Below are 12,321 nucleotides of genomic sequence, written 5' to 3' on the forward strand. Positions count from 1 at the left end.
CTCTTAAAAAAATCTCTGTGAACACTTCCCCTAGGTGCCATTAAAGCCAGTTGTAAGAACAACAGTGCCATCTTCAGTGGGAGTCCGGTCACTAGACTAGGGAGGCTGTGAATGGATAATCCCTCAGAAGCCTGGCTGCCCAGTTAGCCCCTGCTCCATGGGCTCCTGATCTCCCACACCCGCTCTGCCCCTCCCGGTTCTCCCAGCACCTGAGGACGAGCGGACTGGCCGGGCCGGTCCCTCCTGCCGCTCCAGGGATCCGGGGAAGGGCGTGCCCAGACTCCGCGCCCTTAATGCAATCACCCGGACTCGCCTCGGCGCCACCCTGCCCCGCAGCCTCCAAACCCACGTCCCCGCCGTAGCTCCGCCCCTTCTCCCTTAGCCCGCCCCTCTCTCTTACGGGTTCTCGCTCAGCGCTCCTGGTGGTTGTGGTTTTTCCGGGAGAAACCACGCTTCCCCTCATGCTCTCCAACGGCTCCGCCTTCCCGCCGGAGCCTGACCCTTCCCAGCGTGCTCGGCGATTCCGGCGTGCGAGGCCCTCGGAGGGCAAGGCCCCAGGGCCTGGCTTAGAGGTGCGAAAGGCAGGCTGGGAATTGTAGTTCAATAGTCCGCGAGGGCGGCTAGAGGCTGGCGGTAGGAGGGACTCGTTGTCCCAGCGTGCACTGCGCCTCAGCCCGCGCGCTCGCAGTTTCTCGCTCTCGCCCGCCCTCCCGCTCCCTAGCTTGCTCGCGCTTTTGCTCACGCTCTCCTCGCGGATCGAAGGGACTCTGGCCACAGCCTGTGGCTGGGTAGGGCGACAGAGGCGGCGGCTCAAGAGGAACGAGGCTGCAGTGGTGGTGGTGGTGGTGGGAAGATGTCGGGCGAGGACGAGCAGCAGGAGCAAACTATCGCCGAGGACCTGGTCGTGACCAAGTATAAGATGGGGGGCGACATCGCCAACCGTGAGTGCGGCCCCGGGGGTCCGGAGATCGAGGCTGGGAGGGAGAGGCGAGGGGGACGGTGCTGGGCTGGCCCCCGAGGGGCTGGAGCGGTGGGGTCATGCAGTGTGGGCTAGTGAGGGCCCCGCGCAGGTCTGCTGGAGGTGGCGTGGTGGGGAGGCTTCGTGTCGCGCCTGGGACCTGAGAGGCTAGGCCTGGGCTGGACTCTCTGGAGATGCGGGCAGGCAGGCAGGCGTCCCGGAGGAGCGTAGAGCTGGGCCCCCGGCCCCCACTCCGACCCTCGGCCGTTGGTAAGGAGGCAAGGCGTATCTCCTGCCCCTCACCCTTCAGTCCGGATCTCTGTCTCTGATTTTGGCAGCAGCGAAACCACCTCGAAAAAAAAGCGCTCCTCTATTTTGTCGAGGCTCCCCGCCGTCAGAAGCCTAGCCGGCACGTGCTGCCAGGTCCCCAGCGGATCGCCGGCTCCCTTCCTCCGCTGTGGTCTCTGACACCAGTTTCCCTACCACGTGCTTTGTTGTAGTCCTTCGTTCTTTACTTCAGCTCCTTCCCTGGTGGGCGCCGCCTTCTACTCTTGGGCCAGCTCAGGGACCGTTGGAAGGCACCCCATAGCTCTTGGAGATGTATCTGGCTGTTCTTGAAGTTATTCATTACTACCTCCAATCTGCGCAGATGGTTTTAGTTAGTCGTCAAATTTGATTGTTCTCAGGAGTTTCACAACTTGAGGAGTGTTTTGAGGTTCTCACCCCAAGCAGGCAAACCTGCGAATGGTACTGTTGAAGGGGGGGCTGATGTTAGAATCTCAGAAGTCATCCTTATTAGGGCTGTGCTGTGACTTATCCGGCAGCTGCCTGCCACTCTGGACAGATGTCTCACTTTCTATTTTCTCTCTTTCCAATTTAAAACCCAGTTAGGGGGACAGAAAATGCTTGTCTTTGGGCTTTTAAATGGTTTTGACAGTAAAGATAGGCATTGAGGATGCCTTTGATCCTATGGCTGAAAACCTGGGTTTTTTAGACTTCCAAAGAATCACCAAAACTTAGATCACAAAATCAAATCTGAAGTCCAGGACGGGCCATGGAGAGGGTATCTGGTGAACAAAACAATGCTTTATAACATAATGGACGTGTAGTGGTTTGAATCAGAAAAAAAAAAAATTCCCTCTTCAGTCTATAACTTCTGAGGCATTTGTGATTCCAGATACTAGTTTGAAACTCTTTTGGGTCACATACCTCTTTGACATCTGCTAAAAGTAGAGCTTTTTGAAGCCCAGGGACCTTAGGTTGTCTCCTTGACTTGTTATTTGAAGAAATAAGTCTACATAAATTGAGATTACTAACACCTAATTGGGGTGTCTGGGAAGGGAAGAAGGTAGCATTTAACAATGCATCAGCTTGGAGTCAGCAGTTGTATGTCTACCATCTTGTTGTCCCTGATGCCTATAAATTTCCTCCAGACTGCTTGGTGTGTATGTTGGATACCTTGGTGAGAACCCCCTTGAAGTTCATAATTCTGTCCTACCACACCACAGATATCATCTTTGGAAAGTTTCCCTTGCCTAAGGAGACAGATGGTGCATACCCAGTTGTCACACTATATAAGGGAGGAAAGGGAGTGTTGGCTTTTTTATTTTAGGAAAGTAAGGTAGAGATTTAGAGGTTATATAGGTGGATACATTCCAAGAGGCAAAATGTAGTCCCTCTTTCATCCTTAGAGCAATGGCACTAGGGAATATTAGAAACTCTAAGTCGTATTTCAGGTATTTCTTGGATGGTAACTTAGACAACACATGCACGACTGATGTGGGATTCTGTTCCCAGGGGTACTTCGGTCTTTGGTGGAAGCATCCTGTTCAGGTGTGTCGGTACTGAGCCTGTGTGAGAAAGGTGATGCCATGATAATGGAAGAGACAGGGAAGATTTTCAAAAAAGAAAAAGAAATGAAGAAAGGTAAAAACAATCCCCCACTAATTCCAAAGTTTGACCCTTATTCAGTCCTGTTTGTTTTCTTGTAATCATGCAATGCCTACCCCAGCACTGGTTGAAATATTTGGAAATTTGGAATGGCAAGGGGGAATGCAAGCAGTTTCCCACCCAGTCCAAACTGATCAAACTTAAGCAAGACCCTAAAGAAAATCCATTTCTCTGAGGGCAACAGGGCTCCGAGAGAGTGAGCAAGGCAATAAGGCTGATTGTCTCTTTACAGGTATTGCCTTTCCCACCAGCATTTCAGTAAATAACTGTGTATGTCACTTCTCCCCTTTGAAGAGCGACCAGGACTATATTCTCAAGGAAGGTGACTTGGTAAAAATGTAAGCTTAAACTGTTTTAGAGCACTTGTCTTTTTCCTAACCATTCACAGTAGTGCCGGTTGCTAATGCTGTACTCTGCTCTTGCCTTTCAGTGACCTTGGGGTCCATGTGGATGGCTTCATCGCTAATGTGGCTCACACTTTTGTGGTTGATGTAGCTCTGGTAGGTGGACCGCTCTGAACTCCGTTCAGCCAGTGGGGCGTGGGGGAGGGTGCACCGCTGCTTGCTTCTTATCCCCACCCGCTACCACCATGTAAGTTTTGAGAGAGTCTCCGGGGAAATTAAAGGGGAAGAGGGTGTTTTCTTTCCTGACCACTGGCTGCATAATGGACATACAGATATTAACTGAATGACTAGATGAGTTAAAGAGCTTTCCAGGGGACTTCCTAGGTGGCGCAGTGGTAAAGAATCCGCCTGCCAATGCAGGGGACACGGGTTCGAGCCCTGCCCTGGGAAGATTCCACATGCCGCGGAGCAGCTGAGCCCGTGCACCACAACTGTTGAGCCTGTGCTCTAGAGCCCGTGAGCCACAACTACTGAGCCCATGTGCCGCAGCTATTGAAGCCCACGCGCCTAGGGCCTGTGCTCCACAACGAGAGAAGCCACTACAATGAGGAGCCTGCACACCACAATGAAGAGTAGCCCCCACTCGCAGCAACTAGAGAAAGCCCGTGTGCAGCAACGAAGACCCAACGCAGCCAATAAATAAATAAAATAAATAAATAAATTTATTAAAAAAAAGGAGAGCTTTCCAGGAAGGTACTCACTGCATTTCCTTATCTACAGGGGGCCCAAGTAACAGGGCGGAAAGCAGATGTCATTAAGGCAGCTCACCTTTGTGCTGAAGCTGCCCTACGCCTGGTCAAACCTGGAAACCAGGTAAGCTGTTTAGTCCAACTCTAAAGCTTGATAGAGCCAAAGATGCATTAGGCGTCTACAGCTATTCTGTACTGAAAGAGAATAGGCGGGAGTTAAAGAGCTTAATACCAAAAAGCAGTTAAATCTGAATGCCTCCCTTAGATGGTATCATGCTAGGTGTAAGGGGATATGTGGTCCCTTTCTCATGGAACCTCTAGAGAGCGCTCCTCTTTCATGTTCTGGGTGTGCATCTTTCTCCCAAAATAATTTGAGGTAGATAGCTTACAATAAAACACAGGTAACACAGTTTTAAAACTCAAGTTTTAAAGGTTATAAAACAAAAATCATAATAGTACCAGTAAATTGGTGGCAAAGAGGCCAAAGGCCCTTGCAAGACAATATTAGGAAGCCCAGGGATCACCAACTTCTCATGAACTCATACAGTTTAGCATGTTAGCCTATTAGTGGAGACTTTCCCTAACACTTAGATTTCAGAGACCTGTTCAGTACTTCAAGCATCCTCTTTCTTTTTCTCTTTTTCTGTGCTCTTTTTTTTTTATCAATTTGCCCCCATTGTTACTTCATTGCATCATTTTTACTTAAACCACTGTTGTAGTTTTCTTACAATGGTGCCGACTTCATAGAGCTACTATAAAGCACTTTGAACAGTACCTGGCACATAGTAATAGTAAGCACTTGTGCTAGCTGTTATTATTTTGCACAGTGATTATTTGTATTATTTATATGCTTACTATTGCATCTCTTCACTGGAAGGTACTGTTAATGTAGTGGCTATTGTCTAGCTATGACATTAGACTTTCTGAATTCTCACCCTATTGCTACTGCCTACTGATTTAAAATAACTTCAAGTTTAAATTTCCTCATCTGTAAAGTGGGAAGAATTAAATTGTGCTTTATTGTCACAGGGTCGTGAGGATTGAGATGACTCATGTAAAGGGATTATCCCAGTACCTGGCACATAGTTTAATAATAGCTGTGATTGGTAATTCACTTTCCTTTTTTTAAGAACTGTCGTTTAAGTGAGGATCAGATCATGTTTGAAAGAGATAAGAAGTGGAAAATAAGAGTTTCTGTATGTTCTCAGCAGGTTAGAATGCTGGGTGTAATGGACTAAATACTATGGTCAGAAAACCGGGTTAATACCAGGTTCTTTTGGTTAACTGGTTTAACCTTGCGCAGTCATGTCACCTTTCTGAGCCTCAGTTTCCTCCTCTAGATTGGGAGGTAGATCTGCACTATTCATCTTACAGAGTCATTATCTAAGTAGACCATCTTGGTGAACGCGCTTTGTAAAATGGTATGCAAATATAATTTCTAGGTTGTAGGGATGATAGGGCTGTGAAATGAAGAACCAATGAGAATCATTGCACTTGCTGAAGGATATTAGAATTCTCAGTGCTTTTATGCTTCTTGTTCTCATGGTAGACAACTTACTTACTAGCCCCTGGTATCTTACCTTTTATTTGATCTTGTACTTCTAGAACACACAAGTGACAGAAGCCTGGAACAAAGTTGCCCACTCATTTAATTGCACACCAATAGAAGGTGAGACCTCAGCTAGCAGGGTTGAGGGGCTAAGTGTGAGTGGTTTAGCAGAATTAAGACTTTTGCTCCCTTGAGGACCCATTCTGGCTCTGGCATAATTCAAGCCAAAAACCTCGGTGCCCTGGGTTTCCACAGCCAGGAACTTTGCTCTCGTTGTCTGCTCCATGGTTCTACTTGGGTTGGTTGGAAACCGTTCGTGATTCTAGGTGAGTGGTACCATGGCCTTTGTCCTCTCTACAGGTATGCTGTCACACCAATTGAAGCAGCATGTCATCGATGGAGAGAAAACCATTATCCAGAATCCCACAGACCAGCAGAAGTAGGTGCTCTGTATCCCACCCTGTGCCTTCTGTCATACCAGACTAGTCATGAACTTATCCTTTCAGACTCCAGGCTAATCGTAGCCACCTTCTGCTCTAAACTCCAGGGACTACTTACTGCTCTTTATGGCTCCCTTTCCGTTCCTTTTAGGAAGGACCACGAGAAAGTTGAATTTGAGGTACATGAAGTATATGCTGTGGATGTTCTGGTCAGCTCAGGAGAGGGCAAGGTGAGTGTTTACCAGAGCTAGCGAAGAGGGGTGGCTGAGGGTGTGTTCCAGGAGCACTAGACCAAAATGTGATCTTTTTTAGGCCAAGGATGCAGGACAGAGAACCACCATTTACAAAAGAGACCCTTCTAAGCAGTATGGCCTGAAAATGAAAACTTCCCGTGCCTTCTTTAGTGAGGTCGAAAGGCGTTTCGATGCCATGCCCTTTACTTTAAGGTACTACTGCACTTTGTGAGGACAGGGCTGGGAACCAGTCTGACCCATAGACCACACACCCAGGAACACTCTTCCTTTCCCCACCTCTCCCTCTCCCCTCCTGCCTGGGCTTGTAGCTGCAGCCTGAGTGCATGCCTTCTCTCCCTCTCCGCATCTCCCTCTCATAGAAGGTAGCGTAAGAAAACAATCCTACGCGTGGTTTCTGCCTGAGGGTAGGAGCTATTTCAAAACATGAGCAAAATGGTAAGACGTGATAGGGAGTTAAGGATACCTGAATTTGTCTTTCCCTCCCCAGAGCATTTGAAGATGAGAAGAAGGCCCGCATGGGTGTGGTGGAGTGCGCCAAACATGAATTGCTACAACCATTTAATGTTCTCTATGAGAAGGAGGGTGAGTTCTAAGAAGAGAGTTGGGCTTCGGAGCCCCTGACTATGGTCCCCTCCCTCCTATAGCTCACAGAAAAGAGGATGACATGGGAACATTTTATCAAAGCACTTTGTTTCTCTCATAGGTGAATTTGTTGCCCAGTTTAAATTTACAGTTTTGCTTATGCCCAATGGCCCCATGCGGATAACCAGTGGTCCCTTTGAGCCTGACCTTTACAAGTCCGAGATGGAGGTCCAGGATGCAGAGCTCAAGGTCAGTGTGGGATGGAAAGGGGTGCACACATGGCACTTGTCTTAGGAGTGAGGACTAAGTGACGGGAAAGTCCTGAAAAGAGCTACAGTAGCATTTGGTGTTTGCTCCACATTTCTCAAAACTAGTTTTCCTTCTTCCTTCTATGTTCCAGGCCCTCCTCCAGAGTTCTGCAAGTCGGAAAACCCAGAAAAAGAAAAAAAAGAAGGTTCGTTATGATTCTCCCTCTCTGGCAGGGTGAACCTGGTCCCTCCCTCTTTCTTCTGCCTTCCTGGGTCGTGGTGGGGGTGTAGATTTCTGTATGTCCTTATTTCTCCCTGTTTCAGCCCTGACCTAGAGAATTAGGATATTTTTGTCCTTGGTTCCCCGGACACTACCCTAAATTGGTGGAAACTGACATGTCTTCTCCTTTCCATGAATGTAGGCCTCTAAGACTGCAGAGAATGCCACCAGTGGGGAAACTTTAGAAGAGAATGAAGCAGGGGACTGAGGTGGGTCCCATCCCCCCGGCTTGCCACTCCTGCCTCATCCCCTTCCCATCATACCCCAGGCTCTGTGAAGTGCAGTTCAAGTCTTCTCCACCCAGGACCGCCAGCAGAGCGGGGTCTCCCTGTCCTCATCCCAGTCCCCCAACCCAGCCCCCTTCCAACAACAACCAGCTCCAACTGACTCTGGTCATGGGAGGCCAGGCTTCCCAGCCACTGAAGACTACTTTAAATAGAAAAGAGAAATTGAATAATAAAATCAGGAGTCAAAATCCATCGTCTTCAAGCCCCTCTTTCTAGCCTTTTTCTACTATTTTCTGCTTGGTCGAGGTTTATGGCCCTACAACGGAACAGGGAAGAGGCTAAAGTAGCCACCACCACTAAAAACTGAGCTGGAATTTTTTTATACCACTCCAGTGTCAGCATTTTCCCATCTGTTGGGGCTTGTTACTCTCTTCCCACACTCCCTAAATATTTTATCCGGCCTCAGAAATAGAGAGGAGCTGTTCTTCAGACTGTTTTTCTTCACGTGTGGCAGATTCCTTTTATGATCCAGGCTGTCTAGTCAGGCCCCTCCCATTTTCAGGAGCTGGAGCCTGCATTTACCAAGGGATTCTCATCTATCAAATGGATCCTCATTTGTGAATCTTTGTAGTCAATATTGTTCTGCAGGACATTTTTTCCCCCTCCACAAGGGTGTAAAGAAGTAATCGATCTCAACTTTGTCCATTTCTTCGGAGTCAGTGGGGTTCTTCCCTTGCTCCATCTTAGAAACCTGAGCTGGAAGCTCCACTGTGGTTTTGTTCCCTGTTTGAAATGTTTTGACCTCCCTTCCTTGAAAGAAAGACCCGGAACCAGAGGAGCAGACTGATTGAAGAGACAAAACTCCTGGCTTTCTGAAGCTGTGGACTTGGATTGGATGAATTGCTAGGGGTTTGGAGAGAAAGGTGATGAATTTCAGTACCTCTGGCATCCTGTCCCAGGGAACTAGGGCTCCCGCTAACTTATGAGGTTTTTAAACACATTGAAAATGACATGGCGTTAAAATAAATTTGGATTTGCTCATAATCATGTGTCTTTGTATGCTGGTCTTATTTGATGGTGGTGGGACAGTGTGAGTTGAAGTGATGATCATTTGGAACCAATTTTGTGGTACTTTTGTGTCTTTGTTTTTTTTCCTTCACAGGATTTATTTTAAAAATGTTATTTCACATAATTTATAAACTTAAGCATAAAATGAATCTTTTCAAAGGTAGTGTATATCAACTTCATGACATTGATGTGAGAAAATTATTTTTAATAAAATTATTAGCCATAGTGTAAAACATTGAAAAGTTTAACTGACTTGACTAAGAAGTGCTCTTCACTGAAAGAAGCCATTCAGAGTGAAAACTTTCAACATAAAGGGTTTAAATACACCACAGATAAAGAATGGCTCCAAACCAAAAACATCAAAAATTCAGGAGAAAAATTGATAAGAAAATTAAAGAGGCAGTATAAAACAAGGAGTAATCCAAATGTCCAGGGTTTTGTTTCATTTTGTTTGGCAGGCAGGATCTTAGTTCCTTGATCAGGGGTGGAACCGGTGCCCCCTGCAGTGGAAGCTGGAATCTTAACCACCGGACTGCCAGGGAAGTCCCTAGAACCAGTTTTCTATAGCCATATTTTACCTTTCTAAAACAAGGAATACCTTGAGTTCGGGAGACATAAATCCTGGGTTTTCTTAATTTAGAGTACATTTTCTATGGGAGTTTGTGATTTAGTTTTCTAAAGTAAAAACACTGCTGCTGGCACTGTTCAGGACACAAAGTTTACTGCAAAAAACAAGAACACTGTATGCAAGTGATGATTTAGGAAGCCAGGAAGAATGCATTTAGTGTTACACAATTTTTCAGGGCCAGCCTGAGACTGGATAGGTGATTTGTGTATTAGAGCATCTTACATATCAGGCGCTGCTGATCTGAAGATGCTGTACTGAACGAAACTGGACACATCCCTTCATGAAAGCTTGTAGACTAGTGGGCAATCAACAGGTGAAATCCCAGTGGATTTGATATAAAATAATCCTGCTGGGGTTTTTTGTTTTCAAACATATTCTGCTGGTAACAATACTAGAACCACTTAAGCACTTGGAACAAGTGTCCTAAATTTAGAAACCTTGTTTTTCCAGAGCTAAAAAAGTGAAATTTTATAAAGGGAAACCAATAAAAAGGGAGGGATTATAACAAGCCCTACTGTATCTTAAGTGAATAAGGTGAAGTCTGTATGATGAAGGGTTCTCTTTCATCCTCCATAACTCACGTTTCCTGCAGCCAAATCTTTGGGTGTTTTGTCTGGGTGCTTCTGCCCTAACCATACCGTGAGACTGGGAAGTTGTCTTAGCACCAAATACCATTTCTGCCCTAAAGAAATGTGTAGCTAAAAAAAAAAAAGAAAAAAAAAAAGAAATGTGTAGCTGATCTTGCCTCCCGCGCTGTCCACTGATTTGATCCTCACCCTACGCAGAGGGAGAATCACTTAAGTATTTTCTGAACATGATTGTGGCCAGAAATATAGTGACATTCCGCCTCAGGCATTGTAGAGAAAGACCAGAGTTGGCTAGGAAGAGTTTATCTTCAATAGTGACAAGATCTCTTTTTGTAGTATGACAGCTTTCTCGACTTCCCACTTTACATCCTTCCAATGTTCTGGAATCTTAGGACCTTTGTAAGTTCCAAGATCGAATCGGCCTGCAGCAATGTAGTTTAGAAAATAAGGTAAACCAGTAAAACGAATCAGGAATTTTTGTTCAGTCCGCACCTATCCATAGTAAAATGGAGGATGCCGTCAGAAAACTGCAACTCCCATGAAGCAATGAGAGGGAAGGCGGAAGTAGCTATCCGTTGCTCATTTGCACCTCTAGGTCTCTAATTGGAAATATGTAGTCACTTAACTAATACAGTATCCTCATAATAAAATTGGCAGAAGGGGAATTTTGTAACTCAAACTCAAAATACTGTTTTCCAACATAACTTTTGTAACTCAACCACTTCTCAGATACTTGAGACGGGCTGAAAGCTATCGTTACTCCCCTCAGGCAGCTCTGCCCTTAGGGGCGGGGCGAGACAGCGGAAGTGACAACACTGAGCGTTCCATTAAATATCCGTAGGCGGGTCTTAGGCGCTCTCTCGGCCTTAGCGCCATCTTCTGAGGTGAGTGTCTTTTGTGGCTGTGTTCGGATTCCAAGTACAATCCATTAACATCTGATCTCTGCACTTACCATCATTTCAGCAAGCTAACCGCATATTTTTTTTCTTTACCCGTAGAAACCTCCGCGCCATGAGAGCGAAGGTAAGGAGTCCCTGCCAGTGAGCTGAGGCTGTAAGAATTGGCGATTTGGGGGTAGACCTTGGCAGGGGAAGTCCGCCATCGTTCCGGGACCTCCGGGTTCTCAAGGGTGTCCAGGAGCTAGTGAGAGAGGAAGGATAGTTTAGGGAGAAGCAGAGGAGGTGGTGGGTAAGTGCTTTGATGAGAGAGGCTGGGAGTGGGAGAGAGGGCGGGAGTAGAAGAGCGCGTGCGGAATTCGGTCTGGGATCCGGATGGGAGTCGAAATTGTTGATGTGGTTACAGCGACTAAGCCCTCATACTTGGTCAAGAATACACCTGGTTTTAAATAATGCTCTTCGCATCCCTACCTAAACTTGTTACTAAAACTAATGATATCTTGTTTTATTCTCTGCCTCTGGTTATGACCGGTTGCCAGTGGAGGAAGAAGCGAATGCGCAGGTATGCTGAGACGTTGCCAGTACAGGAGGGGGAAGTGGGGCGCGCTTTGGACAAAACTTGGGAGGAACATTTGGTTTAGAAACCCAAAACAACTTTAGGTGAAAAACGTTATGAGCATTGACTGGCCAAAGCCAGGAATTGGACACAAGACGATAGAATCGTATTGATTGTTGGTTTTACCCATCCCTTGTATTGTGTGCACGGTTTAAGATGGGAGGGAAAGACTGAACTCGGCCTTGTGGGCAGGAGGTGTATTCTTATGTCTGGTTTTCAGGCTGAAGCGCAAAAGAAGAAAGATGAGGCAGAGGTCCAAGTAAACTTGTACACGCATGGAAGCCGCAGGAGCAGAAACAAGGGAAGCCAGAGGCCAGGGACGTTGGTACAAATTGTTGGACTGCATGCCTCCTGTCTAGAACTTGTCTCAGTGGATCTGAAACATCTATGACCATTCTGATCGCCTCGACCACCTCTGAGAGACCCACCTTGCTCATATCAAAACGGTCCCTTTTAGTCCTTTGCCCTGGACCTGTGACACTCTGGACTGGTTCTTTTCTCACTTGTGGCTGAATGTAACGTGTACAATAAATCATCTCTTTTGCTGTCTTAGCTGAAGAAAAAATTTCGTCTTGTGTGTTATGTGGTTTTTATGGTTCCATTAGTTGGGGATTCTGTATCCGTACAGTCCACCTCTACCGAGTGCTGTAGAGAAAGTCAAGCAAGCTACATAGACTACCAAGTCGAGGGTGTGGGTTCCAGCCCTCGGAGCTGCTAAGAGTATTGGACAGCCCTTACTTCCTGGAAAGGGCGTTACCACACGCCAGAGACGGTTTTCAAGTTGATTTTGCGGGCACAGGGGCAAACGGTGTTCCCACTCCCTTGTCTGGGCCTACTTTACTAAGTCTTTCTTTGGGGGTTCTTAGCGGTTTTGTTGGGTTGCCATGGTGACACGCAAAGCTTGCTGGGAACTTCCTGCGGCTAGTCGCGCAAGTATTTCGCACA

The 12,321-nt window shown here is 46.8% G+C and overlaps 1 protein-coding gene and 1 long non-coding RNA gene across 4 annotated transcripts; both read left to right on the forward strand.

Moving 5' to 3' along the window:
- The first annotated feature begins 600 nt into the window (after positions 1 to 600).
- Positions 601 to 8,625, forward strand: PA2G4 (proliferation-associated 2G4). Of its 2 annotated transcripts, XM_057702929.1 has the most exons (14): positions 664 to 941; positions 2,756 to 2,884; positions 3,141 to 3,246; positions 3,339 to 3,408; positions 4,033 to 4,125; positions 5,607 to 5,670; positions 5,911 to 5,989; positions 6,142 to 6,220; positions 6,303 to 6,436; positions 6,732 to 6,826; positions 6,948 to 7,075; positions 7,227 to 7,280; positions 7,497 to 7,563; positions 8,400 to 8,625. In XM_057702929.1, exons 1-13 carry the CDS (start codon positions 854 to 856, stop codon positions 7,560 to 7,562), a joined length of 1,185 nt encoding a protein of 394 aa, XP_057558912.1. In that variant the 5' UTR covers positions 664 to 853; the 3' UTR covers position 7,563; positions 8,400 to 8,625. The 2 variants fall into 2 exon arrangements, with proteins under 2 accessions (XP_057558911.1, XP_057558912.1); XM_057702928.1 differs by having other exon boundaries at positions 601 to 941; positions 7,497 to 8,625.
- Positions 8,626 to 10,715: 2,090 nt separating this feature from the next.
- LOC130832499 (uncharacterized) lies at positions 10,716 to 11,944 on the forward strand. Of its 2 annotated transcripts, XR_009048303.1 has the most exons (3): positions 10,716 to 10,748; positions 10,863 to 11,322; positions 11,597 to 11,944. It is a non-coding gene; the product is annotated as an uncharacterized LOC130832499 (long non-coding RNA). The 2 variants fall into 2 exon arrangements; XR_009048302.1 differs by lacking the exon at positions 10,716 to 10,748 and having other exon boundaries at positions 10,755 to 11,322.
- Positions 11,945 to 12,321: the final 377 nt, after the last annotated feature.

The sequence above is a fragment of the Hippopotamus amphibius genome, chromosome 12 (assembly GCF_030028045.1).
Source record: "Hippopotamus amphibius kiboko isolate mHipAmp2 chromosome 12, mHipAmp2.hap2, whole genome shotgun sequence".
Taxonomy (NCBI): Eukaryota; Metazoa; Chordata; class Mammalia; order Artiodactyla; family Hippopotamidae; genus Hippopotamus; species Hippopotamus amphibius.

Excerpts from the sequence above, each read along its gene's own strand:
- PA2G4 (XM_057702928.1), top strand. The coding sequence starts at position 854 with ATGTCGGGCGAGGACGAGCAGCAGGAGCAAACTATCGCCGAGGACCTG. Across the intron at positions 2,885-3,140 it reads AGAAAAAGAAATGAAGAAAG|GTATTGCCTTTCCCACCAGC; the intron begins GTAAAAACAATC and ends GTCTCTTTACAG. Across the intron at positions 7,281-7,496 it reads AGAAAAAGAAAAAAAAGAAG|GCCTCTAAGACTGCAGAGAA; the intron begins GTTCGTTATGAT and ends CCATGAATGTAG.